At 45.9% G+C, this 26,655-nt stretch overlaps 1 protein-coding gene across 1 annotated transcript in view; it reads left to right on the plus strand.

Moving 5' to 3' along the window:
* Positions 1–26,413, plus strand: part of ZDHHC1 (zinc finger DHHC-type containing 1) — a 47,519-nt gene extending 21,106 nt beyond the window's left edge. The window contains exons 5-12 of the mRNA XM_025209450.1: positions 185–199; positions 1,029–1,153; positions 1,678–1,836; positions 9,377–9,489; positions 14,935–15,020; positions 16,125–16,218; positions 18,973–19,084; positions 24,690–26,413. Coding sequence (XP_025065235.1) covers positions 185–199; positions 1,029–1,153; positions 1,678–1,836; positions 9,377–9,489; positions 14,935–15,020; positions 16,125–16,218; positions 18,973–19,084; positions 24,690–25,234 — 1,249 coding nt within the window. The 3' untranslated portion in view covers positions 25,235–26,413. The remainder of the gene's footprint in view (positions 1–184; positions 200–1,028; positions 1,154–1,677; positions 1,837–9,376; positions 9,490–14,934; positions 15,021–16,124; positions 16,219–18,972; positions 19,085–24,689) is intronic.
* The last annotated feature ends 242 nt before the right edge of the window (positions 26,414–26,655 follow it).

A 26,655-nucleotide genomic window follows, 5' to 3' on the forward strand; every position in this document is an offset into this window, starting at 1 on the left:
TGGTAAGTGTCTGAGTCTGACTATAGTACAAAACCACCCAGGAAAAGCAACCTGTCAACCTTTCTCAGGCCTTAGTCCAAACAGCAATACCAATCCATTTTACATTGAAACTGAGGGTGAACATTTTTTTAAGGCAGCACAAATGCAGAGCAAATAGATGCCCTTGCCCTTTGCTGCACCACATGACAAAAAATCACTGGTGCAGCAAAAAATAGTAATAGAGTGCCACTTTTATGTCTGTTACCTTTTAGAACTCTCCCCGCTCAGTAGGCAGGGGGGGCAGGGGAACCCCACTTTCTCTGGTGTTCCTCTGCTGCTCCAGACCCAAGTTGGTGGGGAACACCTAGCATTCTCCGCTGCTCCAGATCTGCACTAGGCAAGGGAATGCCAGCATTCCCTACTGCTCCAGGCCTGTTGGTCTGGAGAAGCAGGTATTCCCCTACTTAGACAGCCCTACAGACAGGCTGAGTGGAGAAGTCCTTTTTCCCACTGCCTCAGGCCCAGGGTGTGGGTCTGTGGCAGTGAGGAAAGTGGGGAGATCACGTTGCCCCTTATTCCACACCATCAAGGGCAAGACGAGGTGACATGTTTTGCCCAGTGAAGCCAATCAGCTGGGCCGGGACACATTAAGCAAGTTGGAGCAACCCTGATGCACATGTATAGGCACCCTTGAAGCCCAGCAAGGAAGCAGGCAGTGGAACGGCTAGCTTTCTCGTTCCTCCCTTTGCATCTGTGATGCAACAGATAACATATGTTGGAGCTGTTCAGCAGTTTCCTGAGAAAAGAGGGGCAGCTGCTCAGAGCTGCTTTCTTTGTGGTCCAGGAAAAGAAGGGAGTGATGTCCTCTCTATGTTCTGAGTGACACACATTTGCTCAGCAAGCTCATCCATTCTTAATCAGATGCAAACTAGTTTTCTTACCCTGTTGACTCTCGAAGGCCACAATTTAAAGCCTCCAGGTGTTTATTGAGGGAGTGCGCTTTTCATTTTGTTCTGATAGGACTGAGGGCTTGTATACTTCCTTGGCAGGCTCTTCTTGAACAGTGTGGTGTCTGCTATCTTGGGTCTTATCCTTCTGCTGCTTATTGCCTTCTACATCTTTGTGGAGTTCTTCATTAACCCCATGTTGCTGCGCACCAACCAGCACTTTGAAGGTATTTAATCGATTTCAATTGAGGGCTGCTTCTGATCTGCAGATTAGCCATAATCCCAAGATTGTTGGAGTTTAGACTCCTCTGAGGCCTCATGTTTGGGAGAAGTCCTCATTTCTTTTTATTGGCCCTCACAGTATTATTCTACTACAGGCAGTTCTGTAGCCTAAGTGGGCTGGGCATGATTTCCTGCAGAGTTCACTGACCTCATTCTCTAACAAGACTCTCAGGCAATCTGAAGATTCCAAAAGCTCTTTAGGAATCAAAAACATTGGGGCTTTCACTGGCTTTATAATATTTATAACTGTACTTTTTTATTAACAAGAGGAGTTTAATATCTGGACAATTTCTATTACTCCTATTCCTTTGTGTTCACTCCCTCCCTTACTTCGTTTTAGTTCCCTGCCACTGTTTCCTTTCCTCCACGCACCTTTTTCTCTGGCCTTACAACCTTGCTCCCCATCCCTGTGCCTTGCTCAGTCTTGTTTTCTGATTTATGCTGTTTCTGTTGTATTTTTCTTTTTCAGTTTTAAAAAACGACACTGACATTTGGTTTGTGTTTCTTCCTGTGGCTCCAATCAAGACGCAAGCTTCCACCATTTTGGTCTTAACTGGGATTCTCATTCTTCTGGGCCTGCCAACTGTGTTCCTGTTAGGTCATCTGTTGATCTTTCACATTTATCTTAGTAGGTATTGTATTCTTCTCACATTCCATTCTTTCTACTTTGTATCATTCTACACTCATTGGCTTTTCACTTGTAACACAACAAATAAAGCAACAGTATACAGGTTAATATAGTATAAAGGTTATCCAGTATAACAGTTAGCAAATGCTGTCATTTGTGATGATGCATCCATTGTGTCACTGCCGTTCACTGCAGTGAAGGGTACGAGACCTTTAGAGGCCCGTCAGGCGGGTATTTGTGACGCTTGGAGTGGAATTAGGCACAGGACGCTTATCGGTTGCAAAGCAAGATTATTTACTTACTCCATCAAGGTGGGGAAAGATGGAGGTTAAAGATACTTGATTAGTTACAGCTTAGGGTTCGTAGGTCGGTCTGCATAAGTAAATCAGTTCGCAAAACTGGTCGGGCAGAATTGTCGGGTCGGGGTCATCGATTACATCTGAGAAGGTCGAAGACGGGGGGACGAACTGGCAAGTGATCAAATTGCCGGTTTTCTCTAACACCTATGTCAGAGGTCTCCAGGTGTATACAGAGTCGCTCTTCCCCCCCCCCCCACGCGGAAATGCAGCGGGGTTTTGTTTGTGTACTAGCCAGTTGCTTTTCGCCACGTCATAAATTTAATTAGAATCGCCAATTATTATAGCGGTTTTTCGCTAGGTGTTATCACAGGGGCACCCCTTGTTTTCTTTGACCAATTATAATGATTTATGTACAGCACAGAAGGCTGTTTCATTTCTAGTTAGTGTCGCAGTTATAAATCTCTTTTTGACATGCGCAGCAAAAACTGTTACTATCTTTTTTGTTAACCCTTAGTTAACCTAGTGCAGACTAAAACTGGTTTTGATTAATATATTTCTTGCTTGTGGCATGGGCAGTACTTAATTGGGTTGTGACATATTGTTCCCTTCTCCCTGAAGGATTTTAAAGTAATGTTTACCCTGTCTCTAGGAGCATCTACACCTGCCTTAATGCGCTTTTACTAATGTGTATTAAATTTAGTACTTCCAAGCAGTTTTACATGTGCTCCAGGGTAGTGGGGTGGCACTTTAATTAGAGAGGCTCCGAGAGCCACTCTAATTAAAGCACCGCTCTGTCTTATGCATCAGCATCCTCGCACTTAAAAATGGCAGCGGGGCACTTCAACTAAAGCTTGTTTGAAGAGGCTTAGTTCAAGTGCTCCACCACCATTTTTAACTATGGAGATGCTGATACACAAGACACAGGAGGCTGCTGGAACGCGGTAACTGCCATGCTCCAGAAGGCTTGATTAATCAAGTCTGCTCCAATACGCAGTGAATACCTCCAGTATGAGATACTACAGAAATGAGCATTAGGCTGCACTAATGTGCAGTAGTGCAGGTGCATGCTTTTTAGGTGATGCTTAATGCACAGTAGCATATTCTGTGCATTAGTGTATTAGCAAGGTTTTGACACACTGCTTTAATTCATAGAATAGACTACTGCGTATCAAAGTGCATGTGTAGATGTGCCCAATAAAGACCCAGATTAATTCTTCATTTGTAGAATTCTTTGCAGTCCAGACCTCTTAGTCTACTTATGCCATGCCTTTTTTTATGCCTGGCTTTTCCCAGGGGTTTCCAAACTATGGTGCACGTACCCCTGGGGATACACAAGACATCTCTGGGGAGTATGCAGGAGAAATTGTATAATGGGAGATTTAATTGTCATTATAATAATAATTGGCATTTAAGGGGGTTAAAATATAAAACATATGCTGGTAGAGATTCTTGGGCAGCTGGTAAATCCGAAAGGGGGTATGCAATAAGAAAAAGTTTTTGAGAACCTCTGCTCTATAGATTATAATTTACCTATCTTAAGTGCATGAGCAGAGGCATTTTTCTCTCTGAGGGCACATCTATACATATCACTTGATGCCCATCTATACATATCACTTGATGCCCATTGAAACCTGTTATTACTAATTCTACTGAGCATTAGCGCAGCTGGCAAAAACCATGGTAATGCACAGTAGATTAGTCTAATGGGTATTAAGTGTCACTTAAAAAGTGGTCATCAGCCCTAATGCACAGTAGCACTGATTACGACGCATTAAGTTAGCACCTGTTATTACAGGTATTACACTTAATGTGCTGTAATTATGGTGCATTAATGAACATGTAGACACATCCAGAAAGGAGAGAATGAAGCTTCTGAAGACTAATCTCCCATGCAGGCCAGGTCTCACAGGTTGGTAAGCAGCATTTGAAGTTAGTGGTATCCAAGACTAATGATCAGTGTCATTAAACCTGCACAGGCACCTGACTTGTTTATCACAGAGATCACCAAGGATCTTGGTTTTTTCTGATTAAAAATCCCAGATTCTCTAATAAAAAATCCAAAATTCGCTAATTAAAACCCCCCAAATCCATGGTTTTCCACAATTAAAATGAAATGCCACTATATATCTGTGTCAGTTGAACACAACGTTTTACTGAGATTTTTACAATTGTAAAGTAATTTGGAAGCCTACCAGGGCCTCAATGATTATAATAGAATAAATTATAAATACTTATATATTTTGGCATTTGATTTTAGGTTTTTTTTATCATAGAAAATTAGAGCTGCTTCTGTCCTCTTCACTCACCAGGATGTGGGTCTAGCTGCGGCTGCCCACCCTGCTGCTTTGTGGTGCTGAGCAGCCTTGACATACTGGTTCCCTGTACCTATCCATGCCATTGCTACTTATTACCAAGCCACAGCCCCCCCTGGCCCTGCTGGTGCCTGTCACTCCTGACCCACAGCACCCTGGCCTGGCCAGTGCCCCTCACTCCCAACCCACAGACCCCTGGCCCTTGCTCCCACTCCCAGCTCCCTACCCCTGCAGCCCTGCTGGTTTCCCTCACTCATAACCCACAGCCCCCTGGCCTGGCCAGTGCTTCTCACTCCTGACCTACAGCCCCTTGGCCCTGCTGGTGCCCTTCACTCTAAGCTCACAGCCCCCTGACCCTGCCACTGCCCTCAATCCTGAGCCACAACCCCCCACCCCCTCATCCCTGCTTGTGCCCTTCACTTCTGACCAGCATTCTCCTACCCCCCACCCTCAGCCCTGCTAAAGGGGGCCCCCGGCTGCTAGAGCTATGGGACCCAGTGGCTGCTGTGGCCAGAGCGATGTACAGAGCTCTCCCACCCCGCATGCAGCTGGCATAGGCAAGCCAAGCCTGTGCAAGGTGGGGAGGATGTAGCTGCATGCTAAGGGGCTTAGGGGTCCCTGCCCTGCTGCCCTACCCCTGGGGGCCTCCGCAGCCCAGCAGGTGGGATCCAGTGGAGAGGCTTTGTGCTGCTGCCACAACACACATACCAGCTGAGCCACCATAGCGATGTTGATGTGTCTACATGCCCCACTAGGCAGCAGCAGGGGCACAGCTGGCACAGGTCCTGGTGGTGGTGGTGGCACTAAGCCACTCCATCCCCTTCTGCCTTCCTGCTCTGGGTCTTGCCTGCCAGGCCACAGAGGTTCCTGGGGGAAGGGTAGGAGTGTGGAGAGCTCTAAGCTGACAGTGGATAGCCCACATCCTCCCCTGCCCCATGCACAAATCTCGGGGGCACCTGCCCCACATGTTACCCTTCCTGGGAGTGTGTGCAGCCGTGAGAATCCAGCCACCCCGTTCTCCCCTACTGCCATGCATGCCTTTGTCTGCTCTCTGCCATCCCCACAGCTATGCATTCCCACACTGGTTGGACAGCACCTGCAGCCCCAGCCCCAGCTGCCAATGCTGCTCCACACCCTCCCTCACCATGGCCACTTCAGTCTGCCTTCCCCTTTCCATGTCACCTGTGCCCTCTCTCCCCCAGATTTACCTGTAGGCAGCTGGGGGAGCTGCCCTCCACTGCTTCCTGGCTGTGTTGCTGGCCACACGCATGTGTGCCTATGGACACATGCACATGGCGCCCCCTGTGTCCCGCTCCCCACAGCCCCAAGCAGCCCCTTGCAGGCTGGAACTCTGCCAGATGCAAGGGGAAACCCGTGGTTTACATTTTTCTCCTTTTAAAGGAGCAAATCCATGTTTTTCCATAGCAAACAGAAAACCCAGATCCCTGGAGATCACCCACCAAGGATACTAATGCTTCCCCTATTCAGGCCTGAGTGCAGTTGAATTCTGCTGCAAAAACAGCACTTACCTTTCCAAAACCACCCTGTGAAACAGGATAGACCAATGAGTCCTTATGATCAGGTGATGGCTTCTTGAATTTAAGACTGGTGAAGGCAATAAACTAAACTTCCTAACTAACCTGTTAAACATTTTGGAGTTCCCTAATTAATATAATTATTATGTGAGGCTTTTGTAAAAATAAAACTGCACTAATCATTTTTTTCATTTATCCAATTTTCTCACTAGGGAGCCCCATTTTTTAATTTCAGTCCCATTCTGAAAATTATACTGTATTTGCACAAAGTGGCATTTGGAGTTTGATCTATTTAGAGGAGGAAATGGCTAGAAATGCAACAGAAGGGTTTTTTTTTAAATAGGATCTCCAGTTGCTGCATATGTCAGGGGGGAAATCCATGTTTAAAAGTACAGATGACAATGAAATATTTTCTGATTTCTCGTTCTTAGTCCCTACTAACGTAGGCTAGCACTTTCCAGCTGGCTTGCATTATGCAGAGCAAAGATCTGTTTAGCAAGGTGCAGGTACAAGTAGTAATAGTATAAGAAGGAGAAGACTGACACTGGAAGGAAAGATGAGAGTGCCAGTACTGGAATAATGCTAGCACCTAGAACAGAAGGACTAATTCAGGAAAAGATAAAAGGCTAAATAAATGCTCTGGCTGCACCTGGAAGTTTTTCTTATGATTAGAACCTGTATTAAAATTTAGTACACACAATTTCCACAAAGTGTTGCTCTTTCTTAGGACTGAAGATGTGCTGCCTTTTGTATGAAAGGGAATTATCACCTGCCAAATCATTAATATTCTTTTTTGTCCCTTAAAGAAATTTTTGAGCTAAGTTAAACTGTGTTTATCACTGGCATCTGTGGACAGGAAAGAGGCTTATTGTTGCTATTGTTATATTACAGTAAAACCTAAAGATCCCAAGTTAGATTGGATCCAAGTTGAGCTTGGTGACAGTCCTTGTCTTAGCAATTACAATCTATACTATAAAATAGTTTAATATATAAGAGCAAAGTATTTTTATCACAGCTGGAATTAGCAAAGGTTGATAAATTGTTTTCATTCTGACTTACTGTTTTCAGTTAATTTAATCTGAAATTATAAGGGTGAACATTGCTTGAGCAAAGGCTCTGTTTTAAAGAAATACAATTCCTCAATTTTTTACACAAATAATAACTCTTAGGATCTATATGACCAGCTCTAATAATAACTGGAGCAAGGAAGTAGTCCTTATTTGGGGATCAGTACTTGTGAGGATCGCAGTGAAAAATTATTTAGATTTGGCCCAGTTAAAAGGACTTAAATATTATGATTTATGCAAATGCAGTTATTTTTTTCACAGTGACTATAATATTTTTACCAACTCCCTACTACCACTGAAAAGGGAATAGGCTTTGATGTATAGCTCCACATTTCAGGTTCTCTTTTTTCTGCTATTATAACCATTTTTGTGCCCAGTGCATAAATGTTTGAACAGTGGAAGACATGCAGTCATTGATGTATAGCTCTTTAAGACCTCTTTCCTCTGATACTCAGATGCCAGTGATAAACATTAAAAAGAAATCATCTGCATTGATCAGGAAACACAGCAACTGAAACAGGCCTTTGCAAGAGCGTTGGTTTTTGTGTGTGCTTTACAAGGGTTTAGTTCCCCTGTTGTCTGCCTGAATAATTCCAGTTTATGGACTGTTTTCTTTTTTTAAAACTTAGTTGGTAAGTGTTAAAGAAATGTACTCTGTTGAAAGAACCCAGTGGCTGTACAGTTAAATACTTGGACGTCAGGAAAGGCTTGAGTCAAGATGGAACATATATATTGCTCTTTAGTTATATCATTGTATAATTCTCAAATAGACTAAAATTATTCAGAAACTGTCCTGGGAGCAGGGACTTAAACCTTGAATTCCTCCTTTCTAGGACATGCCTTTACCACTAGGCTACAGAGTCATTCTCATTCTTTGTGGCTCAATAGGCATTTTCACATGTGCTGGGGGGGGAGTGCTGTAATTAGAGTGGCTCCGAGAGCTGATCTAATTAAAGTGCCCAGACCATCTTCTGTAACAGCACCCCTATGCTTCAAAATGGTAGCAGGGACGCTTTATCTAAAGCTCCAGCAGATTCAATTAATCAAGTCTGCTCCGATGCACTCCGATTCACAGTGCATCGGAGCAGCTTCCTAGCTCATGTACAGGCACCCAATAATTCTTAAATGCACAGGACTGAAAGGGACTCCTAGAGCCACAAGAGTCTGCATAGTTTCAATTGTTTGGGAGTAGAAGTGGCCCACTCAAAGAGAGAGTGTTGCAACATGCAGGCTACAGACTCCTAGAAGATAAGAAATATAAGTTTGGATCCCCTCAGGTAAAGCAGGGAAGTGGACCCTGTGTTTCTCACATCCTGGGCAAGTACTCTATCTACTAGGGACATGTATAAATGAGGGTGCAGCTCTCCTCACCACCATTTTAAACAAAAACATCTGCCACTGCTATGTACTGTGCTACAAGAACCCCTTAAGGAAGATGGGAGCGAATGCCCTCATCTGCTGGGCTAGCAATAACTGCACCATGGGGGGCATGTGTAGATGCTTTCACTGTCAAGGCTAAGATGCTACTCTTACCACCTAGAAAATGATAAGATCAAAGCCTGAGGCACCTGTGAACTTTTTTTTGCACTTCTATGGTTGGGCATCAGCAAGGGTTTTGAGCATGGACTGAGTTGCCTAAAGTGGGATTTAGGTCCTGTTTTGGATCTGGCCCTTACAGGTTTATTTTGAAAATGTTACTCTTGTCTATTTTAATGAGGTGTTAAAAAGGCATACTTCATTCCCTGGACATCTGGAACATAAGAGACTTCCTACCTTTTTCTGGTGTACACTAATTACTTATGCATGTAAGACATGACCAGTATACCTAAGATTTTAGAAAAAAAATGATATGATGATATGTTGTATTATATGAAAATGCTGTGATTATGAAAGTACAAGATGAGTTAATGCATAGCCAGAAAGATATCTTTGTCTTTTACTTAACAGACAAGGTTCTTTGGGTGATTCTGATATATTTTATTTCATCCAGGAAGAGCACACACCAACTGCAGGAACTTCCTCAGCCTGACAAAGGGTTTTTAAACCTGAAAGCTTGCTTAAAATTTGTTTTCACAACTATTTAAGTTGGTCTAATAAAAGATATCAGATTCACCCGAAGAACCTTGTCTGCTTATGTCCTTAGACCAACACAGCTACAACCTACACCCCTTTTACTTAACAGTGCTTTTTAATGCTTTGAGGTGGTTTTTAATGCAGTTAATTACTAACTTAATTGTTTGAGATATTCTTGTGCAGTGACCATAATGTTCTTAATGAGAAAGCAAGCAGAGTTCCACACACTGAAATTCCTTCTTCTTTCCTCCCAGTGTGGAGCAAACTGACTACCTATGAGTACATCATGCAGCAACGTCCCCCGCAAGAGATGAAAGAGGCCAACAAACAACTAGAGTCTTGTCCTCCTCAAGTGAGACCCAGTCAGGTACTGCTTGCGCTTTCAGCCTTTCCTTCAAACAAAGGCTCTGCTCTTCCACAGTCTAGTTTGATGCCTTTCCATGTGCTCAGAATCTCTGATCAGATTGTTAAGCAGATGCTGAAGGCAAGATTTTGAGGCACTTGGTGGATCTCAGTGAGTGGGATCCAGAAAGGACTGCCAGGTGATGCTGCTGGTTGTAAGGGAGCAGCAGTGACAGAGCTGTGACAGGCTCCAGGAGCAGACAAGCCACAGGAAATCATCTTGTTAAAAACCAAATAACAATTTTACCATTTAGGTAAAATAAAGGAGTGTAGATAATATCCCAAGAATAGCTAGCCAGCCTTACAGCCTTTAACTGAAATCTGGAATTAGAGAACTAGGCCCTGTCTATGCTCACTTAGCTCAGCATCCAGAAATTTTGGTGGTAAAAGGTAGCTGCTGTGACCAAGCAGATGCACCTGCATACTTCTGGTTGCTCCATGTGGCTTCAGCAGCTGTGCTGCCAGAGTGTGAAGGGCATCCAGGGGAGATGGCTGTGCTGAAGGGACTACAGCAACCAGCAGAATTTGAGGAATGTCTACCTGTGCATGAGTCTGGATGGTGGTAGAAGCTTTGCTTTGCTTGGCAGAAGTGGTGTAACTGCTAGCAGAAAGGAGCATTCTGCTACTGCAGGGAGCTTCAGTGTGAGTGCACTGGAGTTCTGCCAGAAAATTTGTATTGTAGACTAGGCGCAAAGGTGGGGAGAGACATTTCGGAGAGTGTCATAGCCTATGTGGTGGGGTTATCATGCATTGGGATACTGACTCCATATGCCACAAATTGTGTCAAGAATTGAGAGGTTTCTTGTGTTTTTGACTAGGCCCTTGCAGCTGCATTATCAGTTTGATGTTTCATAAAATATTAATTACATGAATTGCCTCCAATGCTAATGTAAAATATATGTTTGAAGACATTTGCCTGCTGTTCCTCTGCTGCTGTGTATGGGCTTGTTTATGATTTTCAGGGTTTATTTTATAGGGGGTTAAAGGGAACTAATGTCTTGCATAATATGCAGACTTCAGCTTTCCATGGATACTTTTTTATTCCCTCTAAAGATTTCTAAATTTGAACACACAACAGAGGGTATTTAGCACTTCCCTTCATCAAGCTTTTCTTGGCATGACCATTACAAGCTTAACAGAGCTCCAGTTGTAATCAGTCTGATAGTTATCAGATTTGAGTTGACATTGAGAGAATCTATCTGAATACACAGGAGGTGTGTGTATTCAGTATGTACATGTGCATTGAGGATCTCCCCACTAGCAGGTGTTCCCACATTCTGCAAGTGCATCCTTATTCCCTACTCAAAATTGTATGTGAACATCATGTATTTGAAGCACATGTATCAACCTGTAAAAAAGAGGAAATAATTTTTGCATTTTAGTGCTCCAGCCAGTAATTTGGGGAGCAATAAAAGCTAAGATGCTTTGTAACACTGTTATGCGAAATGCTGACCCACCAGATTCTTCTTGTTCCCCACATAGCAATCATAGACAAACACGAACAAACAGAATAGAGTAGTAACTCGCCTTTTTTAAACTTTGATGTGAACCTAGAAATCCTTAGCTCCCCTAGCTCCTGTGCTCCTTGTATTACTTGTGTTTTTATATGAAGCTGTATCTCTCCCTTCTGCAAGTCCTCACGCCCAATGGCGCTATCTTGCAGGACTCAGTTTCAATGGGGCTGGGTTCCTCCAGCCACTAAATCAGCCAAATGCGCGCGCGCACGCACACACACACACACACTCTCTCTCTCTCTCTCTCTCTCTCTCTCTCTCTCTCTCTAATGTGGCAAGCCTGACCCTGACCTGTTGATCAGCATGTACAGGCTGACACCCTCATATGCCAGGAATCAGTTCATTAAGGTAACAATAAAATGCAGTCAGATACAAGCACACAGGTAAACAGAATACTTCTGAATCTGGCTGGGTGTCCAACTGACACCCTCATGGGCCAGCATGCAGTTCATTAGGGCATGTCTGAGCCAAACTGGGTCAATCAGCCTATACAAGCTGATCCCCTTGTGTGTCTCAAACTCAGCATGTCCCAATCTTTTGCCCTAACTGTCCTAGTAGTGGTAGCCTCTTGATGAGTGGACCCCACAGTCTTTTTGGGCTTTACAGGGATCTTTGGCTTAGGTAAAAGAAGCATTGCTGCAGAGCAAGTGGGGAAGGGGAAGTAGAAAAGGAAAAATTCACCCAGTTACCACCAGTTTGACTATAAAAGTTATTTATTGCTAAGTATATGGAATTTATTTACTAGTAGTAACAGACATGCAAGGGAAAACAAACAAAAACAATTACAATATTACCCTGGTTTAATTGAGTATTTGGGGAAACTCAAGCTTAACTTATAAAATTCAGGTTTAGAAAGCTATGCCTAGAGAGAAAAAGAATGAGAGAGAGAGAAAGAGAAAGAGAGAGCAAGAGCTGGGATCTCACCGTTCCAAGGCACTTGAGTGTTTTGTTGACCGGCAAAGTTCCTAACACAATCATTGAAGGTTAAACAGGCAACCAAAAGAGACTATCTTTTTATCCCAGTTTCTCGAGAACAACAGCGGATGGTCAGAGAGATTTCTCCTTTTTGAAGTACACTGTTTGCTGCTTTACAGCTTTCTTATGCCCTTAGTCTAGCCTTTTCAAAGCATTCTTTTAATTGTGTAAATCAAGAGGGTCCCAAGCCATAATTGACAGGGAAAATCCTGTTATATAAACAGTTTCAATTTAAATGAATTACCTTTTTCAGTGACAAGGGGTTATCTGGTTTGGAGCATCTCAAGAAACTGATTAACAACCAGGAAAAACATAACATTTTAAGGAGTAACCAGACACCTAGGAGTCAGCTTGAAATTATTCTGAGTATAGAAGATATACTGGAAGGGATACCACATTGTTTTTTCTCAGATGGCCTAGCTATGCTTGCACTGTGAAGTCAGCATCAGTGTTTTGTATTTTACCTGTTGTGAATAAGCCTCAGTTTAGCATGACTTTAAGATCTTACTGTAATCTTTTAACATACTTAAGGGGATTACTTGGAGTGTTCATAAACTTTGTGGGGAGGACGTTCACCAGTCATCCCAGGAAAAGTATGACAGCATTTGTGGTCAGGGCTCCAATGGGCTGGATGTTGTGATGAGCCCTTAACCATTGTTCAAATGTTGCCCATACTCGCTCTGACTTGGTTTCTTGCCTCAGCATGCCCTAACCCAGCAATTGAGTTTTAGCCAATCAAGTTTAAATAGGCTTCCCATACTGGGACTGGGGAATGTACAGCCCAAGATGCCTAAACTTTTCTTCTGCTTAGTTCTGGTTAGATGAGGTGTGGGGGGGGGGAGGGGCAGGAATAGAAAAAGTCCTTTGTAAGTCCAGCAAGCTGAGTGCCAGGGCTCCCTTGGGAGCACAGAGCTGACAGGTAACACCTGGGGGATGTATGTTGGAAATTAGCTAAATGGAAAGAAAAGGAGAAGAGACATTTGGATTATTTTAAAAATTCAAGTCTTTAGAAGGAAATGAATTTCCTTTGAATAAATACATGTTTGTATTTCCTAGAAATATCAATAATTTGTTCAATTTATATAACTGATTTTTTAATTGTTCTAATAAATGGTAACCACATGCATTTCTATTGATTTATCTTCCTCACAGTATGCATTTGTTGAAAGTTTTTTGCACAATCCAGGAAGTTTAGGAATGATACTGTTAAAACCCCAGAAAAAAACAGGCCTCAAATATATGAAACCATCTTATACAAATAATGATGGGAAAGTTATTGTTTAGGAATTAACTTTCTTCTTTCATACAAATATATATCATGCTTTGTTCATCCATTTGAAGTCAAGCTTGTGACCTAACTACTACACAGATGTTTCTCCATCTTCAAACAGGTGTCATATAGTCATAAAGAAGTAGGGTTGGAAGGGACCCCTGCAGGTCATCTATTCTAACCCCTTTGCCTGAGGCAGGATCATCCATATCCAGACTATCCTATACAAATCCATAATCTAAACTCTTTGTAAAACTACTGTCAACTTGGACACAACACAAGACATAACACCCTGACCTGCCACAGGTAAAGCAGGGGAACCACAGCAGCCAACATCCTGCGTCTATAAAAGGCTGTTGATATACAGTCAAGAGATCCCAGGTCAAGAGCCATGCCCCATGTTGGAGAGGAAAGCAAAAATTCCCACACTCCACACCAATCTGACCGGGGGTAAAATTCCTTCCTGACCCCAAATACAAGTCTCACTCTGAGCAGAGGGCAAGCCAGGATCCTCTGGCTTTTAGCTACGAGCCTCTGGCTTTAAGTCCCAGCCGGAGTATTTGCACATGCCAATCACAATCCCCAGCCTTGGCTGCAGCCAGCATCCAATGCCTCCGAGGAAGGCTTAAAAGCACCCCGACGCATGTAGCAGAAAAGGGGCCGGGGCCGGGGGGGGGGACAACTCCAAAATGTTGCAGCTCTTGGCATGCATTTAACCATTAGATAAGTCAATATCAAGGCATTAAGCATTCAGGTCAAGGGTTTCCAAAGTGACTAGTAATTTTTGCTTCTTCAAACTAAAAAATAAATTGGGTTTGGAGAAAAAGGGCTTGGCAGTTACGTTGGTTTAAAATAGGCTGGAAAAAGCATTCTGAACTGCGATGCCTCAGCCAAGGCAGTACTGTACTATTTGTCCTCTTTGCTGGGTATTTTTTAATCTGCATCTTTGTACCCTCACCATCTTAGTTGTAGGATCATGTTTTTGGAGGATAGAGGGGACTTTTCTTTAATCTAGTTACTTGGATTTTAAAAAAATTATGATTTGAGCCTTTTTGTACCTGGATGTCATTATGTAATTTTAAAATTCAGGAACATGTATAGAGCCATATACATCCAGGACAACAATGTATTCTACACTGCAGTGTTTGAGAGCAAGTGTTGTGTTGCTAGACTGCATCAGGGAATGTTCGTGCAAGCCTTCACTCTGAGTCCTAGACAGCAAAGGAAAGAATTACAATCTCAGTGCTGAATCAATAGAAGTGTTTTCATTTAATGCTGTAGTAAATCCTTTTCTCCAGGTGAGCTGTTTGGGGCTAGCAAAACCATTTCAAGGGATTCTTTAATAGGGTCCCAATTCAACTGAACTGGTATTTATAGTACCTTTGTGACTAGCCTGTAATCTAGTCTCAGTCTTTTTTGGTTCAGTCAGTATTTCACACGTTATGGATTTATGACTAGCTCAGCCTTTATTCTCTTTCATCTCATTAAACAGACCCCTCTAATGTGTTATAGTTTTCTGCTTAGCTGCGCATGCCAAAAACCTTCCTTCTGGCTAATGACTGAGAGGGGAAACCCCTAGAATCTTGATAATGTATGTTCTTAACTTGGACACCATTATTGTTTTGGTAATTTAAATTCATCTACATTTTAGGAGGTGGATTTGTATGCAGCTAACCTTGGCTACACCGACCCAGAGATTCAGGTGGAGGATTCTTCAGCAGTAACCTCAGGGAGAGAGTAAGTACAGCTAACAATACAAGGATTTACAGGTATGGTGTGTGCTGTGGAGGAAATCATCCAGCAAAACTACCTGCTTGGACCCTCTTGAGACAAAGTTACTTAGGAGACTCAAGGTGTGGCCATACCATAAACTTCCTTTGTCAAGATGTGGCACAGCACTCTGCACCCACCAGCTCCAGACTGGAAGCAACATAGTTGTGTTTTCACGGTGCTGCAAGCAGGCCAATATTTCTTAGCAGCTCTTCTGACACTAGGCTTCCTGGTAAACTTTCACAAAGCCAAATATAAAATTCTTCCGTTAGATCAATATAAGACTTCCAGGATTCTAAACATACCCACTATACTAAAAAATGAAGTAGTATGTAAGTGAACTATCTAAGAGCAAAGGCAGACCTAGAAGGAGCTCTCCCTTCTCTTGACAGCTATGGGATGTAAAAAGCATGTAGTCTGTCAGCACTCAGCACCATAAAATGATCTACCTTCTAAAAACTCTGTGCACAGGAACCTGGAGTCGAAAGTCAGTCTAAAGCTCCAGCTGCCTTCTGTCTCTGGTGTTCTCACTACCTCAGTTTCCACTTGTATCAGTGTGATCTGACAACAGCAGGTGGAAGTCCACCCAAGTAACAAATGGGCCCAGGCCTTATATCAAAGGGAAAATAGCCTTTCCTTATCTTCTAATTTCTTCTGCCAACTCTGACTCACCTTGGTCTAACTGGGATTGAACTTCAAACAACTGGTTATCATCCACCCCTCAGTTATCCTCCAACACTAAGTACTGGGCTGGATTAAGTGTAATGGAAATGAAAATCTGGGTACTAGTTAAAGCATCAGAACTCTTGCCTATCATTAACCCTGTTAGCAATCCCATGGGCATGTTGAACACAGGGGAAACCAGATGGAACCCTGCACAGTTCCACAGAACAGTACCCTGAGAATGGAGGACAAGTTGTCCCATAGTCCCCTCTGGGCACACTCTGCAAGGAAAGAGCTGCTGCTCACCCAGCTAGGTTAAAGACAGGTCATTCAAAAACAAACAAAAACCAATGAGATAACTGGGGCTAAGAGAGCAGGAGCATCTGATGTATTCTTCATGCATTTTAGCTTCTCAAAGTTGTGTCCCCACAATGATGGACCAGACCCTGAGCCCAACTCTCCTTCTGAACCCCCAGCTCCTCTGTCCACTGTCCACATACAGGTAAGTGGGAAGCCTTGCTACAGACCTACCTAGTTATGTTAATGCTATTTCATTATATCTTACATGCACACACACACACTCTCCCTCCAATCACCTACACTCCCTATTTCGTGGGCAAATGGGAACACAAATGCATATTTTCCCTCTTTCCCAAACAACACATATGCACAGTAACCCAATACTTATGTCTCACTGTCCTATCCCAAGAATTCAACCCATCTCAAACATACAAAGCATGTATGCGCTCTCCCCAATTCACTCCACACACAACTCAATACAATACATAACATGTTATTGGCATCAAACACTGCTTCTTTCCAGAATAAAACAGAAAGAATTTGTAAGGGACAGTAGCCGCAGGTGAGCACCGGATGAACCACTGAACCAGTGGCTCCTGGTTCAGTGGTGCATGGCAGCTGGAGCCACCCCCACCTCCCCCATACCCACACACAGCCCCACACTGGGCAGCCCCTGCCCCAGCCCCACACATGGGGGGCCTTGATCTGCCCCCCCACGCCCCTTCCCTTCCCTTCCCTTCCCTTCCCTTCCCTTCCACCATACCAGACTTACCATCTGGAAGCAGCTTTCCATGCTGCCAGGCTGTGCTCCTTGCTACCTGTGCTGCGCTGCAGATGCCTGCATGCACAGGCCATTTATCAGCCGAATTATCGGCCTGATATGGCCGATTTCCGATATATTAAATTTTATTTATATCGGTGCTGATCCGCTATCAGACTGATGTATTGGTGCACCTCTAGCTAATACACCATGATGTTCTCTTCTTTCTCTCAGGATTTATGCCCAGCTGTTTCTCATTGATATTTAATGAGAGGCATTTTTATTTCTGCTGATCCAAGAGAAACTTCTGTTTTAATGTCTTTGTATTTTAGACATTTAATTAGAAAGTAACTCTCTATTCTGATCCCTTTGCTTGTGGTCTTCCTGGATATATGTAGTGCTATATGTCTCTCTTCTAGTTCCCTCTTCAAGTTTGAATGTAAAAGCTAGGGCTGTCAGTTAATCACCATTAACTTGCATGATTAATACATTAATTGGTTCTTGCATTAATTTTTTAATTAGTTAATTGTGCACCTGGTTTTGAAGCCAGCACCCAGGCTTTGCTCTGCCACTGTCACTGCCACTTCCTGGCTGCTCAGCAGGGCAGTGGTGGCAGTGCAGAAGACCACAGGGCAACCCAGGCGTGGGCTCTGGGCTGCTGCAGCAGGAAGGCGGGATGGGGAGGGGCTCACAGACACTCACACGAGCAGCCCCACCATGCATACAGCCAGGAATGCAACCCGGCACTGTGTAGAGCAGTGCCCAGCAGGTAAGTCTGTGGAGTGGGGGCAGGGGTTAGACTGAGGCCCCCATAGTGAAGGAGGGAGTGAGGCAGGGGCAGGGGTTGGGGTGAATGGGGCCCTGGGGCTGGGATGGGTCATGGAGCTGCAGGTGGCTCATCCAAGGGCCTGGCTCCCTGCCGCTGTGCACACCTCCATGGGAGGCATCGGGGGTACACTCCCACCAGATATCGGCGCGGGGTGGAGGCGGGATGCCTGCTGTAGACTAGGGCTCTGCACCCTGCTACCTTTGACCTGGGAGCCATGTGTTGGCTGTGCCCCATATCCCCTGCCTGCCTGGGGGCAGGAGGCACAACATGGCATTGCATGGCTCCTGGGGACAAATTCAACAGGGTGCAGAACCCCCAGTCTGCAGCCCACCTCTGCCCCATGCACGAATCCATCTCTGGGGGTGTGTGCAGTGGTGGGGAGCCATGGCTACCCATGCCCCTGGACAAGCTGCCCACAGCCCTGGGGCCCCATTCATTCTAGCCCCTGCCCCATTCCTTCCCTTCATATGAGGGCCTCAATCTGCTCCCCACCCCCCATTCCCTCCTCTACCGCCCCTTCCTCTCCACAGACGTACCAGCTAGGCATTGCTCTATATGCAGCTGGATTGGATTCCTGTAGGGTTACCATATTTCTAGGTTAAAAAAAAAAAGGAAACTGGGGGGAGGAAAGGCATAATATGATTGTGGGGGGGCAGTGATATGCTTGTGTCCTGCCCCTCACTCTCAAGCCACTGCCTCCCTCAGCCCTGCTGCTGCCCCTCCTGACCCACAGTACCCTACATCATGCCAGAGTGTGTGGGATCCCACTCCTCCATGGCCTCCAGACACCCCCCCGCCTCACACACACACACACACACACACACAACCCCGCCAGACCTTCACAAATTCCCCCCACACCCATGCCCAACCAGACAAAGTACCTGCATAATTTTACAGAATTGAGTTTTTCTGCGCATAATTTTGAGTTTAGCTGTGAGATTAAAATTGTGATTTACAGCAACTAATTTTTTTAATCATGCAACTAATCATGATCATGTTTTTTAATCGGTTGACAGCCCTAGTAAAAACACATTCATCCACTGATCTCATCTACTCTTTCTGATCTCATCTCCTCTTTCCCCATATACACAATGCGTGCACATTCCACTTCTCCATGTTTCCTTGAACTCTTCACCATTTACACATTACATGCCGTCTACTCCCTAGTTTTCACATTATGCGTATTCTCTACCACTGCCTGTACTGAGACGGTTCTAAAGTCTAAAATAAAACCAGTCACATCGTTCATGCATAAACCCAACTTGAAGAATAAAGTTAAACAGAGATTATAGTTACAAAAGCTGTCAGTACAGCATCTTAGGGTCAAGAAAGGGATATCTCTTCACATGAGCTTCTTGTTTCTGCAGCAGCAAAAGAAGAAGAAAAAGAAAGTGCATAAAGTTCCTTCTTCAGCAAAGGATAACAACAGATCCAAGACCAACTCTAGACCATGGCCCCCTCTTGCCATTCCCCAGTCAGGTGAGTGTACTCCACTGAGTCCCTCCATTCCACTCCCATAGCCGTTAGAAGAAATTTGAGGGAATTAATGAGGATACATTTGAAAAAGAATGATAGAAGAAAACTAAAATGAAAAATAAAAATCCCTGTGAGGCAATACCAAATATCATAAGGCTTCTGTCCCCTAGTTGAGCTCTCTAGGGAGCCAATATGTCACATGGTGCTAATTCCTTCTTCTCTTTCCTGTGCTGACTTTGATATTAGATCTCATGCTAAAGAAGGCTAGAGGAGCTGGGAAGAAAAAGGATGACCTGGGCTATTTGCCTTTAGGAGGAGTTGCAACTTTAAAAGACAGAATATTGAAAAGCCACCACCAGCAACTGAAGCTGACAATAACAGAGAAATAGTGGGAAGAGAATGAAGCAGCCAAGCATTTTGGCTGCTTGCAGACATTAAAAAAACAAAAAACAACAGTGCTTTACTTCAAACTCAGCACGTTTCTGTGCTGAGCCCTGCACATGTCCAGAAGAGGCTGCACTTTAGTTGGACTCCGCTCACCCGACATCTGTATAGATTGGACACTTTAGTGGGGCTTTTTTGGCACTTTTGTCTAATAGCTGATTGAATCAGCTTTAGCTAAAAGCGCCAAAAAGCCCTGTTGAAGCGCCCAATCTATACAGACACTGCAGAGCCAGGTCAAAATAATGCATGGCTTTTTCCAGTGAATCACAGTTCTTGTTTTTGTTTTTTAACTTCTGCAAGCAGCCAGAGTGTAAGGGAGTAGTGTGAAGAAAGGAATGCATGGCAGGGTCAGAGGAAGACGGGACTAAAGAAAGAAGAGGACAGGTCAAGAGTACAAGCAAGGAGAGAGGAAAGGATTTGGGTAGAAGGGAGAAAGGCAATGAAACAAAAGCAGAGAGTGGAATGATGTTTGATAAGTGCAAAACACTTGCAACACTAAAGGCCAGGAACAGATGTTGCATTTCTTCCTGGATAAATTTTGTTTGTGTTTGTCCCAGAACAAAAATATCCCATGATAAGTGGTGTATACACACATTGCTCTTCTAATCAGCATTTGAGTGCAGTGCCTCTTTTCTATCATTGATGCAATGATGCAGTCCCAGGGTAACTGTACAGATGTACTTCAGAATATCCTGGGATAAACTGTTGTAACCTCTTACCCTAGAAACCCTTTTAGGATTTCAAAGATTCATAGATGTTAGGGTCGGAAGGGACCTCAATAGATCATCGAGTCCGACCCCCCGCATAGGCAGGAAAGAGGGCTGGGTTTAGATGACCCCAGCGAGATGCCTATCTAACCTCCTCTTGAAGACCCCCAGGGTAGGGGAGAGCACCACCTCCCTTGGGAGCCCGTTCCAGACCTTGGCCACTCTAACTGTGAAGAAGTTCTTCCTAATGTCCCGTCTAAATCTGCTCTCTGCTAGCTTATGGCCATTATTTCTTGTAACCCCCGGGGGCGCCTTGGTGAATAAAACCTCACCAATTCCTTTCTGTGCCCCCGTGATGAATTTATAGGCAGTCACAAGGTCGCCTCTCAACCTTCTCTTGCGGAGGCTGAAAAGGTCCAGGTTTTCTAGTCTCTCCTCGTAGAGCTTGGTCTGCAAGCCCTTAACCATACGAGTGGCCCTTCTCTGGCCCCTCTCCAGGTTATCCGCATCCCTCTTGAAGTGCGGCGCCCAGAATTGCACGCGGTACTCCAACTGCGGTCTGACCAGCGCCCGATAGAGGGGAAGCATCACCTCTTTGGATCTATTCGTCATGCATTCGTTTATTCCAGGACAACAGATATGGATGTCTGTATGTTTGCCCTTTGTCCTGGAATAAATTGGTTTATCCTGGGATAAATGTGACATCTGTTTGCAGCTTAAAGACAGGTAAGGTGATTGTTGTTGTAATTAGTCTTAGAGCACATGAGAGAAGTGGCTGTTCTCAGCCAGCTCCACAAAGTAGCTACAGCTGAAGCCTCCCAGCAATGATGATCACCAGCTGGTGTTTGTTGTGCTTGCAGGAGGAATCAGAACAGAACTAATGCATTGCCTTTCAGTTTGAACTGACTATTTTTATTTTTTAAAGGAGGCTGCCCCTACTGGGCAAAACGGGGTTTTGTATGGTAGGCCCTTGTCTGGGCTGAGGCCTCTCTGGCCTTGTCCCACTTAACTCAGGCTAGACCCCTCACCCTAGGGTCCACTGTCCCAGGACCCCAAGCTCCTGAGTCCCAGCTCTGACCATAGCCTTGCAGTTCTGAGCTCCCTGGGCCCCTGGTCTCACCCAAGTTCTGGGCTTTTGCCCTCAGTCTCTACTATGCCTTGCCTCATGGAGGGCTTTGGGCCTGTGCCCTGTCTCTGCTGTGCCTTGCCCCATGGCAAGCTCTAGGCTTGCACCCTCAGTCCCTGCCATCTGTAGCCAGAATCCTTCTGTCAACAGCACCTAGGATGTAGGGCAGGGGCAGGCAATTATTTTGGGCAGAGGGCTGCTTACTGAGTTTTGGCAAGCCATCGAGGACCGCATGACAGGCAGCCCAGGGCGGATTAATATTAATTTTCTAAATTTTTTAGGGGCCCCGCAGGCCGGATAGAATGGCTTGGCGGGCCGCGTCTGGCCTGCAGGCCGCATTTTGCCCACCCCTGATCTAGGGTGTCCCTGCACACTCTGCTCAGTGTTCTCCTCCACCTCTACAGCCACAATCTAGTCTTCCAGTATAAACAAAACCCAAAAACATGAATTTCTGCTCCAAACTCAAAGGTTCCCTTCCTGGGGTTAATCTTGCCCTGTGGAACCCCTTACCCAAAGGGCCCAAGTTACTTATCTGCTCCTGATTCAAGATGCAGGGTTTCCTTCATTCCACTGCAGCTCCAAGTCCTGCTTCTGGGCTTCCAGGCCTGGCTTCTGCCTGGAGTTCTGCCTCCTACAGCTTCTATGGCCAAACTGTCCCTCTGCACGCTTGTGCTTGTAAGTCCCTTCCTGTGTCACCCGATCCTCCACTTCCACCCCAGGTCTGTCAGTTACTACTTCCACCTGGGTTGAGTGGCTGTTTTGTTCTAGGGCTCCCTTCCTGTGTTTGCTTGTCCCAGGGGTTGGGGAGGGCCAGTAACCCCTGGGCTGCCCTCCTTTTAGTAATGAGGTAGGACCCCATTACATACATATATCCACATCTTTGCTGCTTTTTTCTTCTGCCCTCACCTTCCCTGCTTCCCCACAAGTGAGTCCAGTGTGTTTCCTTTGTCTCTTTCTACATGACTGTCCTTAAAAGAGTTCAGAGGGAGAGAGATTTCCAGACTGAAAACAGCACCAAGGATAGAGAACTTGTTGTCCCATCTCCCTGGATCTTCGGAGAGGGGCATGGCATGTCTAGCTAGAGGAAGGAATAGACCTTAGGCATTCAGCTATAGAAAGGACTACCTTTTGAAGGCCCAGGTGGAGGCTCCGGATAGCAGCAGCAGCAAATACACACACCCCCCTTAGTCCCTCGAAAAGTTTGTGAATTTCTGACATTAAACTGGTGCTTCTGCCTCTCTCCTCTCAGTCCCCTGAGCAGAGCCAGTAGATCTTCTCAGTCACTATACATGAGGCTGCAGAGACCTGCAACCCCAGAGTTTCTTCTTTTTGCATGACAGGTTTCCTGAAGGTGCCAGTATTAGATATTAGAACATACCAAGGCAAGGCCTACCTGCTACTATCTTTCCTGATTGCACTTCCCAGCTGTAGGATATAGCAGTGTTTCTCAACCTTTTAGGTAGCAAGTACTCCCTAACTTCTGAAATTTTTAATAAGTACCCCAACACTCAGTTTTCCAGGGGATATTATATTTATAGACTAATATGTGCCATATGTTGGAAGAAGGGCTGTGTATATAAGGCTGTGATATGACAGATGTCTGATCTGGTGTGGGTAGGGTTGCCACTTTTTACACCAGGGGTGCACAACTCAAGTATATACCTGGGGTAGAGGTGATGTTGGCCAAAGCTAGGAGGGCTGAACCCAGTTATCATTACTGGGGAAATTTAAATTTTCCCAAATTATTAATGGGGAATTTAAAGTGCTGTGCAATGCGCGGCACACCAAATTTTTTGCCATAGTTTTGAGAGGAAAAGTGGCCTTCTGAAGGTGGTGCAGCTGCTTTTGCTGGTGCTCCCACCTGCCCCCCTGCCTGCCGGCTAAACAGGAAGTGCGGCCTGGCAGGAGGTGGGCTAGCACTCTCAGGGGATGCACGTGCACCCCCTTCGCATCACCCCTGGGCGAGAGAGAGGAAAAGAGGATGAGAGAGACAAGGAGGCAGCTGCTGCCAGCTATGGAGCCTGGGTTGTTCCCAGAAGGCGGCTGGGAGGCTGCAAGCCCTGCTGCAAGCAGCCTGGGCTCTGTGACTGGCAGCAGCTACCCAGAGCCTGGGCTCCGGCATTGCACATCTCAGAGCAGATGGTGGGGGAGGGGGCCCTGAGGCAGTGCAGCCCGGAAAAGCCCAGTACCGCTGCCAGCCCTCACCTGTAGCCAGCCTGCAAACAGCTGCACCGGGCTCTGCAGCCCTGGCATCCACTCCATACCGGCGACTGCATATGTGCCTCAGAGCACAGAGTTGGGGAGGATTGTGTTGCCTTAGACCCTATCCCCACTCTCTGCTCTGAGGTGCGCGTGCAGTTGCTGCCAGCACAGAGCTGATGCCGGGACTGTGGAGCCCAGTGCAGCTGTTTGCAGCCTGCCCTCTACAGCTGCCCAGAGCCCAGGCTGGCTATAGGTGAGGGCTAGCAGCAGCACCAGGCTTTTCCCGCCATTTGGCAGCAGTGCTGGGGGGGCAGGTTGGGGAGGGCTACGGTGAATTTTGGGGTGGCAGTAGCCCCCCTCCCATCACTGCAGCCCACCCCAAGAGCCGGGAAGAGCCCGGTGCTGCCACCAGCCCCAGCCTGCAGCGGCAGCCTGCTCTCTCCCACATGCAGTGAACCAGGCCCCAGGGCAATCCCCACAGTGCAAGAGGGAGCAGGGCAGCACCCTGCCTCTACTGCACTCCCTCCTGCACTGTGTGGGTCTCGGTCTGTCATCCCTCTCCCCCCTCCAAGCCCAGGCAGGATAAAGAAAGAAACTTACCTGCCTGTGGCTGGGTCAGTGGGGAGTGCATGGGTATATGTGTGCCCACCTTCCCCCTCCTGGAACAGCCTGTGGCCAGCCTGGGTGGGGGCTGGCGGCGAATGGCTGGACACGAACCCGGCAGTGGTAGGAAGAGTGGCAGCACCCCTTGCTATGGGAGTTTTTGGGGTCCACATACCCCCTTCCTGTGTCTCGGGTACCCCCAGGGGTAAGCATACCACAGGTTGAGAAACTATGTTCTACATACACATGATGTGTAAAGAGATTTGATGGAACTTAACCTGCCTTAGAAAGGGAAATCAATGGTGGTGTGGGGTTGGCAGTGCTGTAGGTATGTGTTCTTTCACTGCTGAATGCAGCTTTTTTCCATCTTCCTATATCTGCTTTTGCATAAGCTGCAAGTGTGTGTGAACTCTAATTCTGCGGGGAGGGGAGGGGTGGGGATCTTAATTGCCTCTGGAGCTCTCTGGAGAGGAGAGAAAACACCAGGTCTTCTGATGCTTTCTTTGTCCTTTCATTTTTCCTTCAGAATTTTCAGCCACCACTGCTACCTCTTCATCCTCCTCATCTTCCCACAGCCTTCATTACTCACTGCCAGCATTCCCACCCAGAGCTGCCGTGCCCTCCAACTGCATTGGTTCTGTCCAGGCAGCGGGCCCTCCTGCTGATTATCACTCAGAGTCTGCAGAATCCATGGATGAAATTCCTGTGGCTCAGACCCGTCTGGGGAGTGCTGCCCCTAATGGCACTTCTAAGAACAGTCTGAGCAAGTCTTGCCATCACCCCTTGTCCACAGCTCAGGCCCCTGGTAATGGGAAGAAGAATCTATATTCTGGGCATAAAGTCAAAAGGAACAGTTGCCAGCGACTCGGTGATGGAGAGCAGGAGTTGGAACTGGTTTCTAAGATTCCAGCTGTGTTTGTAAGCAAGAGCAGCGGAGAGCCTCCTGTACCCGAGCCCCGGCCTAGCGAGAGTGCATCTGAGCCCCACCACAGGAAGTGCACTAGCAAACGACATGTAGACAAGCCAGATCCACACTTGTGGGACATAAAGACAAACACCACAGCGGCCTAGACATCAGCCTTGCAAAGCCATAACCTTCAGCATGTTGTCTTGAAGGGAGAAGACAGGAATTTGCTCGCTCTACAAACATGTTGATTGTTTTGTGATCTCGACTCCAGTGACTCATCCTCAAGTTGGCTGGGTTCAGTTTCCTTGAAGCCATCCCTGTTTCAGCTGACCTAGCTGTGTAGCACGAAAAGACATGTTACATCACCTTTATGGTTGCCGCATGCTTCAGAGCCTCAGAGCAGAGCAAGAAGTTAACAACTCCGTTCCCATCCCTTTGCCCAGAGTAGCAGACTTCCCTGAAGGGAAAATGCCACTGGGCATCATTGGGACATAAGATTGTAGCTAAGTACTTCAGAGTGGGGTGCCATGGTGCTGGGGTGTAGTGTCCCAAACTGTGTACTTAACATACGCTGCAGTCAGACATGCTGCTGCTCTACCAGAGGCAAGGGGTACATACTACTGTGGTAGACCAGAATAGCCTGCTTACCTTAGCACATTGCTGTAGGGAGCTGGAAAAGGTATTTCTTCACCAGCTGACACTCAGGCCGACTCTGACACCATCATGACTTCCAAAGCAGTTCCCCATTAAATCTGTTAGGGCCTATTTGAAAAAGAGAAAGATGCACTGAGCCTAGAAATCTCAAGCATGCTCTCGACCTCCTTGTGAAGAAGCTGGATAAGGAAGGCTTGGCCCCTCAGAGTTTGTGAGAACTATGTGGGAGGGTAGGGGAAGTTTCCATGCTTAAATCTCCGGGAGTGATATCTGGGGTCTCTTTTCAGAATACAGCCTTCCTCTGACAATTGGTACCACGGACCTCTGAGCATGCTGGTAGCACAAACGATGTCTCTAGGCCTGCAGAAACTGTTCTGCCTGATAGGAGGGCCCGAGTCTTCATACCACTAATGTCTCATTACTAGGTCATGCCCTTCTAGTGCTGTCCCATTTCTGCTATTTGCCATTGTATGAATCTGTCCTCTAGGTGAAACTCCCCTTGTGCTAACACTGGGCTTGGGTTGGTCAGAAGGCTGAGCTTGGCCCAGAAAGGCCTGGCGAATCCTTTCTAGCAGGAATCACCAAGTCACAGTTCATCATTTTCCCTCTTACCATGCAGCAATATTCTCTGAATCTTTGTATGGAGCTCATTAATCAGCTCTGTCTACAATAAACTTTTCTATGCCCTTTGCTAATCATTTCCCTTTTTCCTTTTCTGTACTGGTTATCCCCCTTCCCCCAGCCAGATGGTGGCTCTCAGTGCTTTTAGGGACTGGTAAAGCTACCTTTATGCCCCTTAAATCTTACCTGTCTCCATGGGAGGATGACACACTGCACATAGCACCACCCTAGCCATTGCAGTGATTTTGCTTGGCTAGAAGGAAGCAGATACCTCAGCAAAGCAGTTGTGTGGGGTGGGGAGCATTTCAGC

This window comes from Alligator sinensis, unplaced genomic scaffold (genome assembly GCF_000455745.1).
Source record: "Alligator sinensis unplaced genomic scaffold, ASM45574v1 scaffold642_1, whole genome shotgun sequence".
In the NCBI taxonomy this organism is placed as follows: domain Eukaryota; kingdom Metazoa; phylum Chordata; order Crocodylia; family Alligatoridae; genus Alligator; species Alligator sinensis.